The sequence below is a fragment of the Mustela erminea genome, chromosome 9, assembly GCF_009829155.1.
Source record: "Mustela erminea isolate mMusErm1 chromosome 9, mMusErm1.Pri, whole genome shotgun sequence".
NCBI classification, from domain to species: Eukaryota; Metazoa; Chordata; class Mammalia; order Carnivora; family Mustelidae; genus Mustela; species Mustela erminea.
Genome location: NC_045622.1, coordinates 46,496,116 through 46,513,310, shown reverse-complemented (window position 1 = coordinate 46,513,310; position 17,195 = coordinate 46,496,116). Strand labels below are relative to the sequence as shown.

The 17,195-nt window shown below is 38.0% G+C and overlaps 1 protein-coding gene across 12 annotated transcripts in view; it reads right to left on the bottom strand.

The window, feature by feature from the left end:
- DLG2 (discs large MAGUK scaffold protein 2) overlaps window positions 1–17,195 on the bottom strand; it is a 2,075,147-nt gene that overhangs the window by 545,020 nt on the left and 1,512,932 nt on the right. For all 12 annotated transcript variants that reach the window (XM_032356653.1, XM_032356654.1, XM_032356656.1 and 9 more), the window contains one exon: window positions 10,676–10,845. In XM_032356653.1, coding sequence (XP_032212544.1) covers window positions 10,676–10,845 — 170 coding nt within the window. The remainder of the gene's footprint in view (window positions 1–10,675; window positions 10,846–17,195) is intronic.

The following is a 17,195-nucleotide window of genomic DNA, read 5'->3' as shown; positions in this document are numbered from 1 at the left end:
GAAATAACCGAGGACTAACCGTGTATGTATTTAAGAAATTCTATAGAAAGTTCCTCAGAGCAAGGTGAACTCATCCAATGTATTGTCCTTTGTCCAATTTTTTAAAAAAAGGATTTATTCTTTTGGGGGACAGGGAGTGGTGACTGAGGCACAATGTATTTCCAAGAAGATTAGTTCTCTGGCTTAATACAAACAGGCATTTTCTTTTTGACTCTGAATATTACACTTCAATAAGAGGTTTCACTGCACATGCCGTCAAGTAAATTCCCCTGTGTATTCAAGGGAACAATTCTGGTAATTCAAAAGGACAGAAAAATTTTAGCACTAAAAGGAAAATGCTCTGTTTTGAGACCTCATGCCAAACAGCTGGGAATTTGCCATTTGTGCTTACTAAGAATCAAACCATCATTCAGAACGGTCCTTCACCACAGATAGGCCTACCTGCCACTTAGAACTCAGAGCCCAGGACATGGGCCTAAATAGAGAGTAAGCTGTGCCTTGCATTCAGGGACCCACTTGCATATGCATTCAAAATGAATACATGTTATAATTTACCCCATGGTGAGAAAGGGGGGGAATGTGTGACGTCCCTCGATGGAGTGCGTGGTTGGATGCCAGTAATAAAAGCGGTTGCATAATTTTCATGTTCAGTTTTGATCCACGGACCTGGTGAACTGCTTGGGTATGAACAACTGAATTGTGGACATCTGAAAACTTTGCTCTTCTAAATATTTCTGACTTACCATGGTCAGGTTACAATAGCCCAGCTTGTTAGAGAACACCATCAGCAAAGCTATCCATGGACAAAGGGAATAAAAAGACTGGTTTCAGGGCTGGCAATCTCTGCAGTATGTGTAAGGAGGATGCATTTAATTTTCAACTAAAATCTTAGTATATTCAAATGTTCACAGAACACTATTGTTTGCTGTAGGCCTACATGCCAAAATTCAAGTTGTAGAATAATTTACCAAGGAACCATCTCTGAAAACTGTCAGATGAGTGCCCCACATCAACTCTGAGGAAGTTTACTCCAGTCCCATTAGTGTCAGAGAGAGAAGAGACAAGAGTAGATGGTGGAACAAGAACAGATTAGGAAAAAAAAAAATTGAAAATGCAGAGAGAGACAAGTCATAAACTTCATTCAAGTTAGATACCTGAGAAATCCTCTGTCTATAATACTGGACGCATGCCACATTAATCTTTAACTAAGCTGGACAATAAATCTGTCAAGTAGGCTATTAAGAAAAAATAAAATGAAAATCCTCAATAAGTTGGAAACTGGTTTTTGATAAATCAGCCTTTTAAGCAAAGTGTTAGATGCTTCAAATACTGTTTCATCCCAATCTCTTGGACAGATAGTTACAATAAAATTTTTTTAAAAAGGGGGGACAATGCAAGGGTTTTACTCCTGGCCATAAAATCATGCATCTTACATCTTGGCCATTCCTTTTTCTGCTTTCCATACTGCGGTAATGGTCATGATCTGTCTTGGCCTCTCCTCCATTTACTGCTCAGAGTCTGGTACAGATTATATCCAGGGCTTGTATTTTCAGCATTCATCAGATGCTTCTAATATGCAAAGGTCAGGGCAGAAATCATAAACTTAGTATCTTAAGTGTGAGAATTAGCAGCTTGTTCATCTTCTTAACTTAGGCTGCTGATATCTATCCTTCCTACACTCCATGGGTTGCTTGGATCACAAGGTAACAAAAGCAGGAGCAGAGAGAAAGCAATAAAGCACTTCTGAAGTCCTTAGAAGTGAAAGATTACCTCTAATTTGATCAGTCTCTGACAGTTCAGTGAGGAGATAAAACTGAACTGGCTTGGCTTTTGGGGGATGGATATGATTCTGACAGTCAGTGGTCACAGTGATAAAGAAAGGCATTCCAAAGATGGGAATGGGATGAGCAAAGTCCTAAGGGCAAGAGAGTATGTCCCGTATTTAAGAAATTATACAGAGTCTGGCTTCCCTGGGTGTGGAGATGCATGAAGGAGAGAAGACAGAAGAGAAGGCTGAGATGGAATTTTGTCCCTGGAGGAGAGGGAGATCATAAGGGGCATGAAATGCCGTGGCAAGAGATTTAGATTTCTACGTAATGGCAACGAAGAACCCCTGGAGACTTCTGAGCAGGGGAAAACAATGCACAGAGCTGTGATTTTTGCAAAATTTATTAAGGAGGAGCATATAAGCAGGGTGGGAGGGATTGGCAATGGTCTATTGTAGTAGCTCAGACAAGACGTAACGGTGGATATGGACCTCACAGTAACGGCAGTGGAGATTTTAAAGAGAAGATTAGTTGTGGTGGAGGTAACTTCCAAAGGACATGATGCCTGACTTAATAAAAGCAGTAGGGAAGAGAGAAGAGTCAAAATAAAAGGACTCTGAGCTTTTTAATTTGGTGACTAGGATAACCTTTAACTGAAGTGGAGAGGTCAGAGCAGGAGATTACACTGATGAAACACCTGTGGTGGAAGGTGGTACTAAGGGGACACCAGGAGGTCAGTTTTCAACATGCTTGGAGCTATTTCTGCACATGGAGTCTACCGAAATGTTTGCCCATACTAGGAAAACTAGGGGAAAATACATACATATAACATATATGCACATTTTCATGAAACAGATTCATATGCCACATCATAACTCAGACGCTGTTAGAAATAAATTTGACTAGAGCCAGAGAGAACTCTGACTAGAGCCAGAGAATACATGCACATGTATTGTATATGTGCATGTATATATACATGCACATATACAATACATGTGCATGTATATATACTAATGCTAATATGTTTTTTTTGTGTGTGTGTGTTTGTATGCATATGCATACAGGAATCTGGGCTAACATACACAAACATAAACTCAAAACGGATAAAAGACCTCAGAGTGAGGAAGGAATCTATCAAAGTCCAAGAGAACATAGGCAGTAACCTCTTTGACATCAGCCACAGCAACTTCTTTCAAGACATGTCTCCAAAGGCAAAGGAAACAAAAGCGAAAATGAACTTTTGGGACCTCATCAAGATCAAAAGCTTCTGTACAGAAAGGAAACTATCAACAAAACATAGGCAACTCACGGAATGGGAAAAGATAGTCATAAATGACACTAGAGACAAAGGGCTGATATCCAAGATCTATAAAGAACTCCTCAAACTCAACACCCCAAAAACAGATAATCATGTCAAAAACTAGGAAGAAGATATGAACAGACACTTCTCCAAAGAAGACATACAAATGGCTAACAGACACATGAAAAAATGTTCATCATCACTAGCCATCAGTGAGATTCAAATCAAAACAACATTGAGATACCATCTTATACCAGTTAAAATGGCCAAAATTAGCAAGACAGTAAACAACATGTGTTGGAGAGGATGTGGAGAAAGGGGAACCCTCTTACACTGTTGGTGGGAATACAAGTTGGTGCAGCCACTTTGGAAAATAGTGTGGAGATTCCTTAAGAAATTAAAAATAGAGTTACCCTAGGACCCTGCAATTGCATTACTGGGTATTTACCCCAAAGATACAGACACAGCAAACAGAAGGGCCATCTGTACCACAGTGTTCACAGCAGCAATTGCCACAGTAGCCAAACTGTGGATAGAGCAAAGATGCCCTTCAACAGACAAACAGATAAAGATATGGTCCATATAAACAATGGAGTATAATGCCTCCATCAGAAAAGATGAATACCCAACATTTATATCAACATGGATGGGAATGGAGGAGATTATGCTGAGTGAAATAAGTCAAGCAGAAAAAGTAAATTATCATATGGTTTCACTTACTTGTCAAGTATAAGGAGTAACATGGAGGACATTAGGAGAAGGAAAGGAAAAGTGAATTGGGGGAAATCAGAGAGGTAGATGACCCATGAGAAACTGTGGACTCTGAGAAACAAATTGAGAGTTTTGGAAAGGAGGAGGGTAGGGGGATGGCTGATTCTGGTGCTGGGTATTAAGGAGGGTATGGATTGCATGGAGCACTGCGTGTGGCGCATAAGCAATGAACCTTGGAACACTGAAAAAATAAAATTAAATTAAAAGAAAGAAATTTGGGTTAACATGCAAATATAAATATATATGTATATATTTGTATATATCTAAATATATTTGCTTTATCTGGAAATGCTGGATGTTAAAACATTTTAATTAACTTTTTATTTTAATAAATAGTCAACAAATAATAGTCAACAAAAAATACTAAAAAAAAGATTGTAAAAAATACTAGAAGACGCTCTTTTAAAGCACTGCAGATATGATGAGCACTGGGTGTGATACACAATTAATGAATCATTGAACACAATACTAAAAACTAAGAATGTACTACATTTTGGCTAAATGAATTTAAATTAAAAAAAAAAGAAAAGAAAGCACTGGGATGAGTATGGGCTTTGCTGCTTTTTAAAATCAAATTGTAGCAAATTATGATAATAAAAAGACTAAAAATAATACAAACATGTACTTAAAATTTACAATTGCTATCCTGAAGATAAACTTATAAATTAGATAATCAGGTCCTGTCGATTTTGCAGATGAGGAAGGTTGAGACACAGAGAGGCTAAGACTCATGTTTTGGGACCCACGTCTACCTAAAGATGCCCAGGAACCTCCCCGCTGCATAACTGGCTTTTCCAATCACGGAAGTATACACATTATAGGTAGCCGTTAGTGTAATGACTCTTACAGCCGGGGTATTTTATACTTACTTGGGAATAATAATCATCATAGCACTTTCAGTTTGCACTATTACAGACCTATGAAAGTGCAACACATATATGTGAGTGTGAAAAAATTAAAACATTTTAAACATTAAAAATACTTTTTGTAAATAATGAACTGTAGAAATGTTTTGCTAGACGGACTTTATCACTACTTCAGATTTAATAAACTGGCTAAAATAAAGCCACAAGCAAGTCTACTTTGGGATATTAACGAAGTTATGGCCTGAACATTTTTCAGTTGTAGAGCTTGGCCCTAACCTAGTTGTATAATCCTTAAGCAATAAGAACATCTTAAAAAAGACATCTCATTGCTTATATAGATTTTGGCTTCCTTGGCTCAGGCCACAGGAACAAGGCTGCATGTGTTTAATCATATAGCTTCTTAGAAATTATGACTTAGTGTGTTCTTAGGAAAGTCCCTAGAAAGACTTTTGTTGTAAACCAACTTCCTGGGGAACCACATGCCCACTTCAGATTTTTTTCCTTGTGTATTTTTGGTTGCTTGGCAAATTTAAATGAATTTGCCTAAATGCTATTTCCTATACATGATTACCCTTTTTTTTTCCCTCTACACTGTCCACAAACAGACACCCCAGCTGCTTGCAGTGACCAAATCTATAAGTCTGAGGTTAGGGAAGTTTTTACATACTGTTAAGGAAAGACATTCTAAATTATTTGTGGCCATTCCCCAAATATTTATTAGTGAAATATGGGGCCGTAAATCACCAGCCAGATAATTCTAGTTGAATATTGGGAAGATCAGCACTGCTACAGAGACAGAATCACATATACTGAAGGTCATTTTGGAATTAGTACTTTGTACAATTATGGAATAAACATAAGGGTATAGAATTAGAAAACTATATATTTAACTCTATCACAAATTATTTTTCAAGGATCCCTTAACACTGTCATCTATATAACCAGAAAAAAACCCTATAAATAAATAAAACAAAAAGAATCCTAAAACAAAAATAGTCTGGGCATTAAGAATATCTACAAAAATAGATTCTTATTTTTTATTATAACTGTTCAAAATAGCTAATATAGCCATATTCACCCTCTTTACGTTAAAGATTTTTTGAGGGGTGCCTGGGTGGCTCAGTGGGTTAAAGCCTCTGTCTTCAGCTCAGGTCATGATCCCAGGGTCCTGGGATCGAGACCCCTATCGGGCTCTCTGCTCAGCAGGGAGCCTGTTTCCTCCTCCTCTCTCTCTCTCTCTCTGCCTGCCTCTCTGCCTACTTGTGATCTCTGTCTGTCAAATAAATAAATAAAATCTTTAAAAAAAAGATTTTTTGAAGAAAGAGTCAATATTCAGTATTTACCCAATTCTAGATATTTGACAAAATATAGGGTAAATTGAGAATATTACCTTGACAGGGATTGCAGACAGACAGCTTCCAATTCTGCCTCCTGGAAACCCTTTTCAAATGCATCACAGTCTTTCAACATGTTCAAAAGCGAATTCCTAATCTCCCCACAGGGGCTTCTCCCCAGTCTTCCCAGTCTCATAGATGGTATCCTAACACATTCAATTGCTCCATTAGAAAACTGTGCCTTATCCTTGGACATAGTCCCCATCAAAATCAATAAGTGGCATCAATTATATCTCTGAGGGATGCCTGGGTGGCTCAGTCAGTTAAGTGTCTGCCTTTGGCTCAGGTCATGATCCTGGGGTCTTGGGATCGAGTCCTACATAGAGCTCTTTGCTCAGCAAGGAAGCTGCTTCTCCCTCTGCCTGCAGCTCCCCCTGCTTGTGCTCTTTCTCTCTCTCTCTGACAAATAAATAAGATCTTTAAAAAAATTATATTTCTGACATTTAGCTGGACTCCATCCATTTTTCTTGACCTTCTGCAAGTAACCCCTAACAGATCTGTGCTCCCACTCATGCCCCTTCAATGCATTTTCTTCACAGCCACCAAATGATCTTCTAAAAATTCTAAAATGACTATTCTAAAATTCTAAAAATGACTATTTTGGGCGCCTGGGTGGCTCAGTGGGTTAAGCCGCTGCCTTCGGCTCAGGTCATGATCTCAGGGTCCTGGGATCGAGTCCCGCATCGGGCTCCCTGCTCAGCAGAGAGCCTGCTTCCCTCTCTCTCTCTCTCTGCCTGCCTCTCCATCTACTTGTGATTTCTCTCTGTCAAATAAATAAATAAAATCTTTTTTAAAAAAATGACTATTTTGATTATGTCACTCCCATGCTGAAAACTGTGCAGTAACTTCTTGCTGCTTTATCTTGAAATAAAATAACATATCTTTAAATGTGGTCAACGAGCCTTTGGGTGATCGGGTACCACTTACCGTGACAGTATCATTTAATGTCATTCACTCTCCTCTCATCAAACACCAGTCACAGTGGACTTCCTTATCTAGATATTTTCTACTTTAGGGCCTTCATACACACATGCTTTTACTCCTGTCTGAATGTTCTTCTCTACGCTTTATCTAGCTTACTTCTACTTTTCTTTTTCTTTCAAGGTTTAGCTTAAGTGGCACTTCCTTAAAGAAGTCTTCTTTGACCCTCTATTTGATTGGCCACTTTATAATCTTTTATGCTCATTCGAGCTAGTGTGTTTCCCAATATACATCATGGGTATTTTCTACATTAGGCTAATATCTCCTTGAGCAAGAACTATCTCTACTTTTTCCATGAATCTCCATTTGTCAGCCTCTGTGCCAGGAACATAATAAATACTTAATATTCCTTGAGTCATTGAAGGACTAAATTGATGAAGATGTCTGGTTAGCTCTGTATTGCACATGCGTAATCGAGGTTAGTTAGCCCAGTTAGCTAGAGAGTTGATGGACTATCGAGAATGCCCATGTCCTCAACAAAGGGTCCATAAGGACCTGTGAGCATATGCTAAAATTTTAAATATTCTGGAGCATTTTGGCTTTCCTGGTCAAGATGAATCATGACACATATTCCATCACAGAGCTGATTTCATTTTGCCTTGCATTAAAGTTAGTTGACTTTATGTTTTTCTTGCCCATGAGAACTTTCTGATTCTTCCATCAGAATCACATCTGAATTATCTTTTTCCCCCGGGGAGCACTACGGTTTCCACAGTAGGAACTAAACATTGGTAGAAATTTATTTAGTTTTTTAAAAGACTTTATTTACTTACTTATTTGTTTATTTGTTTTCCAGAGAAAGAGAAAGCGAGCACAAGCAGGGGGAGCTGCAGACAGAGGGAGAAGCACGCTCCCTGTTGAGCAAAGGGCCCTATGTGGGACTTGGTTCCAGGACCCCGGGATCATGACCTGAGTGGAAGGCAGATGCTTACCTGATTGAACCACCCAGGCATCCCAAAAAATTTATTTTAAATATCTTGCCATTCAAAAACTATGAATTAAGAGGTGCTAAGTAAAGTTAATATTGTAAGGTACCATCATATTTAGTGCAGAATCTAATTTAATTTTTCAACTTACTAATTCAGCACTTCCCATGTTTAAGGCACTGGGAAATGCATTAGGAATTTAAACAATAACTAACACCTTTTCTTTCCTTGTGTGTCAATAAACTTATAGAAAAACAAATCCCCATCAGTGACCTTTGGATGGTGACAGTATAAAAATGTATGACTGACTCAATGTAATCCCAACAGGACTAACAGGTCCACACCCCTCTTTAGGGACATGGCAGTTCCTGCTTCCTGGGAGGTGAGGTTAAGTTCTGATAATGTCCTAGTTTTTTATGCCTCAGTAAACCAAAGCTATCAGTCGTCTGCCATGTACTTTGGGGTTACTGCCAGGGTATTCTTGTTGGATTACACTCACCTGTCCCCACTTCCCCCTTTTTATGTCCTATGGCAATTCCTGCTCTACTCTCTGCTCAAAGGAGACAACAGTTCAGACTGAAATAAACCAGCCAGAGGGGACCCTGGCATCAAAGATCCCCCCAAACTGTTCCTGCTAAAATTAAAGGGTTTGGCTATGGATTCACAAGAACCTTGAAGTGCTCTGTTGAGCAGCTAGAGGTCAGCGAGCTAGCTAGTGACTCAGCTAGCAGGAGGCCTGCTAATAGATGCTAATGCTTTGCTGAGTGCTTCAAACTGGTGTTCGCTTTAGGGTGGTGCTGAATAATCACCATTAATTGAACTGTAGAAATACCTGCTTGCTATTTGTAAATAGCATATATTTTTTATAGAAATCATGGGATGTTCAAATTGTTTATCTTTAGAGCACATTGCAAATAGGGTTTTAGTAAATGTGTAGAGGTTAGAAAGTCTTTCCTTTCATACTATCAGACACTGTGGTATGCAAATACTTTACTTCCTTTTTTTTTCCTCCAGATTTAATTATGTGATTTTAATCCATTTGAATTTAGCCCACGGGGCATCTTTGTATATTTTCATTACATTACCAAGCAATTGTAGCAAAGTTTGAAGCTATTTGTAGTAAAACATACTACAAATAACATGTATATACAGGTAATATTCGTTTGGGAGTCAATTAGGGCCAGCCACTGTTCTAATTAGTTTAGTGAATTGGCTCATCTAATCCTCACATTTCTAGGAACAACTACTATTATTATCTGCATTTTGTAGATGAGAAAATTAAGGCTCAGAGAGGTTAAGCAATTTGCTCAAGGTCAAACAGCTAGTACGCTGCAGAGGTAGCACTTTAGCTCTGGACGCTACACTTTTAACCAGCAAGATTTAGTTAAATGTTTAATTTTCATAAGCCCTGTGGGACAGATACTACCATTATGATCCCCATTTAATAATGAGGGGATTGGTCCAACCAATATCACTCTGCTGGTAAGTGGCTGAATCGGGCTTTTAAACTCAGTCCTGTCTGACTCCTAGGTCTGAGATCTTAAATACCAGCCATTATGACCTTCTAGAGAAGGCAGTGTACTTACTTCCTTTTTAATCCCATTTAGCATTAGAGATTAAGTAGATTTTAAGGGAAAGAGAAATGATTTACTCAAATAATACAGTAACTATCTAGTCATAATCTTCTAAAAATATTTAAAAAACTGTTAAGCCAATTATTGGATTTTTCTTAAAATATTTGAAATACTTTTAAGCTAATATTAAATGTCATCATTCTGAAGAGCACAGCCCAAATGATCGTTCTTAAAAATTAGTGAAATAATTCATCTCACTGTTCGTGTGACTCCCCAGAGTAACTGCAATTACTCAAGAGATCTGAGAGCATTTAGAGGTGCCTGGGTGGCTCAGTGAGTTAAGCCTCTGCCTGCAGCTCAGGTCATGATCTCAGGGTCCTGGGATTGAGCCCCACAAGGGTCTCTCTGCTCAGCAGGGAGCCTGCTTCCCCCTCTCTCTCTGCCTGCCTCTCTCTACTTGTGAACTCTCTCCCTTTGTCAAATAAATAAATAAAATCTTTAAAAAAGAGAGAGAGATTTGCATTTAGAAAAAATAAATAAAATTTAGAAAAAATAATTTTTTTTCTATTCTATTTTTTCTATTTTGACTATAGCAAGTATAAAATATTATGTGGTACTTGTTGGGTGTAACACATGAAAGTATTACAAATCAAAACAAATCACAACAGTATTATAAAAATACAATAACTGTTATTTTGAAATAGACTAGTTTAATTATTATCACTCATATTATTGTTTTACTAAATGAGGAGTCACCATTTAGATCTTAAAAATGGGAAGGAATATATGTGCCAGCCAAGTCACAATGATACAGTAAAATTAAAAATTTATAGAAAACGCCAATGGTTTATAAAAACACTGCTTATAAGGACATTCCTATATAAATCTGTCCTTTTCTTTCTGTGAGTTCCTATTTAGAGTATTGATTTCCTTGACCTCTGTAAAAACCACTACTGCACCATTTCGGATCTCTAGGTGAGGACTGAATGTCAGAAACTAAGAGAAGAGAGTACGCTGACGATGGATTATGGCATATCCATTTTGGCCAAATGGTTTGTCACAGGTGTCTCATTGTGAGTCATTTTTTATTTTATTACCTTTAGGTCCTTTGAACAGTTTGATCTCCACAACAGTCTCCAGAATGGGTCGTCTTCTGCGCACATACAGGCGAACAATAGACCCCGCTTCTTTGAGAGCTTCCACGGCTTTACTGTGGGAAACCTCTGACACGTCGACCTCATTCACCCGCAAGATACAATCATTGACCCTGGAAGACAGGGTAAGAAGAAAAAGTGAGGGTGGCTGGGAAGATTTCTTAAATTATATTATCATTGTTAGTGAACCTGAATTAGCGAGGAAGCAAAGAGTACAAGGAATTTTAAAATGTTTCTATTTGGAAGAAGCAATTCAAATGAAGGAAATCTTGAACTCCCCAGCCTTCCCAGGCTTTCCAAATGGACTTGCACTACTGGTCAGTCCCCTCTTGCTCTTGGGTTCCCTGGGACAGGAAGCGTGTGGTACACACTGTGAGTTCGGACGACTGCATATTTTGAGGCCGCTGTCAGTTACATCATTTTTTTTTTAAAGGTTTTATTTATTTGTTTGTCAGAGAGTGAGAGAGAAAACACAACCAGAGGGCATGGGAGGCAGAGGGAGAAGCACGTTCCCTGCTGAGCAGGAAGCCCAATGTGGGACTTGATCCTAGGACCCTCGGATCATGACCTGAGCCCAAGGTAGCCACTCAACTGACTGAGCCACCGAGGCATCCCATATTTCAATTGTTTCTAACTGGTTTGACTGAGGGTTATGATTGCAGTGGTTCTCAGAACTTACTATGGATTATACAGACATCACAAATGTAACCTTATAGATGAATTTTCTTAAATTTTTAATTTTCTACTTATAAAGGTAATATATGGTCATTTTAGAAAATCTGAAAAATGTAACCATGAAGAAAGAAGAAAATATGTACATGACCTAATCATCTAAAATAAATGCGTTAGCTTTCTGGTAAAGTGTCTTCCCATATTTTGTTTTGTTTTGTTTTCCCTTTCTCCCTCAAATTCATATCACAATATTATAGATATTGAAGTTCAGATTTCACAAAATTCATAGAAAATTTCAGGTAATCTTTGGTTTAGGTATTTACTTTGAAAACCAAGAATTATGGTAACATAATTTTTGACATTTTCTCTTCAGGAGGAATCATCTCATTTTTCTATAAAAATGTCCAGGTAATATATATTTATGTAGCCATAGACTTCAAATCTCTTTTATGTTCATGATAACTAGTAAAAACTTTAATAATGGTTAAATGTATGAAATTTGAGACTAGAAAGATTTCCTTCCTTTACTCTGAATATGCACTCTAATATTGCCTATCTCAGTTTAATATGTTACTCAGAGTAAGAAATAAGGGGCTACTCTTGCTTGACCTCCTCATCCCACTACCACATGTTTGTCTCTACCTGCAGTCTATCCGCAATCTGTCCACATTTCTTAATCTGCACTGCCACCATCCTGGTTGACGTCAAAGTCCTCTCCCACCTGGATTATTTCTACAGCCTTCTACCTACTCCCCCTGGACCCTCTCTTGTCAACATTTAATGCATTTTCCACACAGTGGACAGGGTAAAGTGAACATGATTGGTTGCTTTTTCGTCTTCCATTCCCCATTTCCTTCTTCCCAACAGTGCCTGATTCGCTCAGGACAATCACTCCTTAGGAAATATTTTTTAATGAATGAAATAATAAGTCTAAGTTCAATGACCAGGCCTTCCATTTCCTAAGTTGGTAAACACTGATAATTAGCTTCTTAGGCCCTGTGTTCACATCTATAAATAAATACAATACTAACATCTACAATAAAGACTTATGGGGAAGATTAAATGAGATAATGTACATGTAAATCTTTAGCAAAGAGTCTGGTATGTATTACACCTAATATTTGGTAGCAGTGAAAAATTTTTGATTTATAATTTTAACTACTAGATCCTTTCCGTAATCTTGTGAATAAGTCATTATCCACATTACAGAAATGAGAATTGTTCCAAGTGATCAAGTTCTCTGTCTAAAGCTGTCAGAAATTTGGGTAGAAATTGAATATGATCTTTCAGTCATATTATTTCCAGTCATATATCCAATTGGCTAGGTCTTACAATTTCCAAAGTTGGGCACTCTCCTCTTAGAGATCACATACATCTAAATGTTGCAAACAGTTTCACATACACTGTACACATCAATTCAAACTTATAACATGGTAGTGAAAATGTTATACAAAAAGTATAGGAAGAATTTTTCTATCATTTTTTCCCCCATAACTTCTCTATACCTGTTTGGGGAGCTAAGTTATAGACACTCTTGTCTCAATGAGAATGCTGATTAGCTTCAAGATTCTGAATTTCTGAATTTCACTTATTAAGATTCAATGATGTCATTTCATCATAACACATGCTATAGTTTTATTAGGTTTACACATACACTTCCTCTCTGACTGACCCCCCCCCCAAAAAAAAAAGCCATGGAAAATTACCAATTAAAATAGTTTTGAAAATGTAGGCAACACGGGTGCCAGCCGCCCTGCAGCAGCTGGTCCTTTGAGAGTGGGTAATTTTGTCATCTCATGATAATGCAAACACATAGTGTTTACTGTCGCCCTATGCTCAGAATATTAATCATATCTTAAAACACTGCTTTCCATCGAAGGGAGTGGCTGACATTTAAAAAAAAAATTCTGGATGCTGTATCTAGTCAAACTGTACTAAATTTTTCCTTTTGAATACAGTGGAATCCTTAATTGTCAATTGCAGGGGTGAGGACATCACAGCCTAAATCATGTTTTTTTCCTGAACATGTGGAGGAAATAGGCAACTTCAGCGCAGTGAAAGGAGCACTGGAATAGCCTTCAGGACACTTGGACTGGAGTCCCAGCTGCGTGACCACGGTCAAGTCACTTCATCTCTTTGAACCTCACTCCCCCATGAAAAGAGAGTAAGTGTGCCCACAGTTCATGAGAGGAGTAAGCAGACAGGCAATGCATCTGGGTGTGTGTGTGTGTGTGGACTATAGAGTACAGTACATACAAGAGCTGTAGCTATTGATCAAAGATGAGTCAAAGATGCTGTGCTCAAGGACGAACTGGAAGGTGAACAGGATGGAAATGGAAAATTTAAGAGGGCTGGCTATGTGCCCTATCGGTCTAGCCACTTCATTTATTCACTGGCACTTAAGTCCCCCCTCCCCATTTCTGAAACACTGATTCTCATTCTACGGATGATGAAATTTACTGACAAGGTCACAGTGGTGTTGAGGGCAGGGACATGATTCCAGCCTGACTTGGCCTTTTTCTAAAGCCTATGCTGATACAGAGTTCCTCAGAATGGATCATTTTAAATTAAAAAAAAAAAAAAAGGCAGAGATAGAGAGAGATGAGGGGCAGAGTTTGTATATTCAAATTCTCAAATATAGAGGAAAGAATATCAAGCTGAAGTAGGGCACTCACTTGAAATAGCATCTAGCTAGAGGATCATAGTTATTTTCTCAGTTATTTAAAATTAATTTGCTTTCACTACTAGTAGATAACCTTTGTGAGTCAAGTCACCACCACATTCATTTTGAAACATATAAATGTATCACTAGCTTCTGACTCAAGTAATACTATGCCCCAATAAAAAGTACAGCCTTTATCACATTCTTGATATGTATTAGAAATTCATTTATATAAACATCTCCTCTCTAGCCATGCAACTAAGTTGATGGTTTCATTTTCCAGTGTTCGCTGTTTCAAATTTAAGTCTACAATATTCATTTTGTGAAATAGAACTATCCAAGAGATTAAAAGCCTAATTTAAATCTTTTTCTTGTCTCATTTTCTTCAGAATTCTGTTTTTTTCCTTACAGAAAATGTCTTAGAAATAAAAAGGACATTTTATCATTAACATGTCAACAGAATCACACCTAAATTTTGCATTAAACAGGTAAGTATTATGGAACATGATACAGTATCACTGAAAAGTCAAATAATACCTGACAAATTATTTGTTCCACTTTGAAGACACAATTTAAAAGAACAAGAAATATATACTCTTGCATAGGTATTAAAGTATTTTGTTGGAAAATAAACTTTGTGATTTTCTGCATTTTTTAAAGCGTTGATTCACTATAAATGAGCACCAAATGCTGGTGTTACAATGGAAACATCCCTGTTCGTTATGCATTTAAAATAACTGAAAGGAAAGATAACAAAATTTCAGCTCTATTTCTTTGTGAACATAGAGATTGCAGGTGTTTTAAAAAGCGTATTTTTGCTTTTGGGTTTTATGCCAGGTCCTAAAATGGGCATATATCAGGGCCGAGAATCTAAGAACGTAGGCCTGGGAGCCCTGGCATACCCCATCCACATGGAATGTTGGCCCCCTCTAGAACTTAAGAGCAGTGTGGCTTGGGATAAGTCACATGACATCCCACAGTCTCAGTTTCTTCATCTGGAAACAGGGAAAAGATTGCTGCATGGATCAGATGGGATAATGTATGTGAAGTCCTCAGTATAGCACCAGACAAGGGTAAAACACTGTAGTCATGAAAAGGGGGTAAGTGATTTGCCTAAGAAAGATAAGAAGTAACTCTAGAAAGAAGATACAGCAGGGAGACAAAGGAAGAGCGCTGCAATCAGGATACTGAAAGGGTTTCTGACATCTTCCATGAGAAAGAGAGGAAGAAATGAGGTGAATGAGGTTTGGAGGAAGAAAAATGTAAAAAGAGGGCTTTCAGGAGGTCTTATTTGATGACGAGTAATGTAATTCCCCTTTAATTTTACGCTCTGCTGCAAAGCAGGGAGACTGATATGGAACTAGATCCCAGGACCTGGGGATCATGATTCGAGATGAAGGCAGATGCCTAACTGACTGAGCCACCCAAATGCCCGAACAACAAAAATTTCTAACAAATATAGACAGACTTTTTGATCAGTGCTTAACTGATCACATGCATTATTTCCTTTAGCTATATCTTATTTTCATTTTAATACTTAAGTTCGTCTTGTCTTCTAGGAAGTCATCCTCACCTCAACTGGCTTGTCCCATGTCCCACTGCAAGGAAGTCAGTGGGTAATATTAATAGGGTTAGCAGATTTAGCAAATAAAAAGTTTAAAATATCAAGCTAAATTTGGCTTTCAAATAAAACACTAATAATCGGGGTGCCTGGGTGGCTTGGTTGGTTAAGTGTCTGCCTTTGGTTCAGGTCATGATCCCAGGGACCTCAGACCGAGTCCCACATCAGGCTCCTTGCTCCTTGCAGGGGGCCTGTTTCTCCTTCTTCCTGCTGCTCTCCCTGCTTGGGCTCTGTCTCTTTCTCTGATAAATAAATAAATAAATAAATAAATAAATAAATAAAATCTTTCAAGAAACACTAATAATAATTCAGAAAAACAAACACTTTTCTTAGTATAACTATATTCTATAACATGTCTGAGACATACTAAATGTACTTGTGTTTGTCTTATATTCAAATTTCAGTGGGTCTCCTGTACTTTTAAAAATACAGTATTTATAAAAGCCCTGAACTATACTTATATTATGCTTATGGATATGCTTATATATTTTGCAACAGAAACTGAAACACAAAGAGGTTTATAATGACAGTAAGTTATGTCTACATAGTCTTAAATCTCATGTACCCTACTATCCACATTCTTCCGGTTAAAAATAATTTTGGGACTTATTTAAGGGCCAATCCCAACTACTGAGTAACCATGAATGGGGTCAAGGATCATACTGGCCAACAGTAAAGCCAAGGCAAATAACAAATTCTAGATCAAGGGCTATTAAACTTTAGCATGTGCTAGTTATTTGGAGAGCTCAGTAAACCACAGATTTCTGGGCTTCACTCTGAGTCTGTGATTCAGTAGGTTTGGGGCAGGAGAGAAGGCTTATATTTCTAACAAATTTCTAGGTAATTGTTGGCCATGCTGGTCTGGGACCATACTCTGAAAACCACTGTGCTATGTATTGAAGAGTCACTCACTTGGCTCATATCTGGTTCATTCTAAAACGAACAGGAATACTCAATCTTACGTAGATCAAATTGATTGTGATAAAAGTCCTGAGCTGACTCTAGAGCCAGTTCCCTGAGTGTTGCAGCTTTTCATTATCATGAAGTCTCTAAATGCATTTGGACCAGGAGACCTGGGCTGCCACAATGTGTGAGACTGTGCAATATGTAAGGCATTTTCCAGCACTCATTTCCTGTCTGTCGCTCTTTTCCTGACTCTGTTCCTTTAGCAAAGACCAAGCGGTGGCCACTTCATTCTACACTTTAAAAAATAGGGCTTCATCTTGTGTCTCTAATTCTGAGTAAGAGTAACTAGGTTTATGATCCATAGAAGCCATCCCCTACAGTGAATGTACTATTTCTCTGTATTTGCCACTTCATTTCCCTTATATAAAATGTTTGCAGGATTCTCTGCAGCTGTCATCTGGGAAAGATCACAGCTTTCCACAATGGGGGAAGAAATTGGCTATTTCAGCATCAGTGATTGGTCTTTCGGCACTTTCCCAGAAAATCAGGGAGGCCAGCAGCAAATCTTGAGCCAGGTACTTAGTGGGTAAACATGGAAAAGA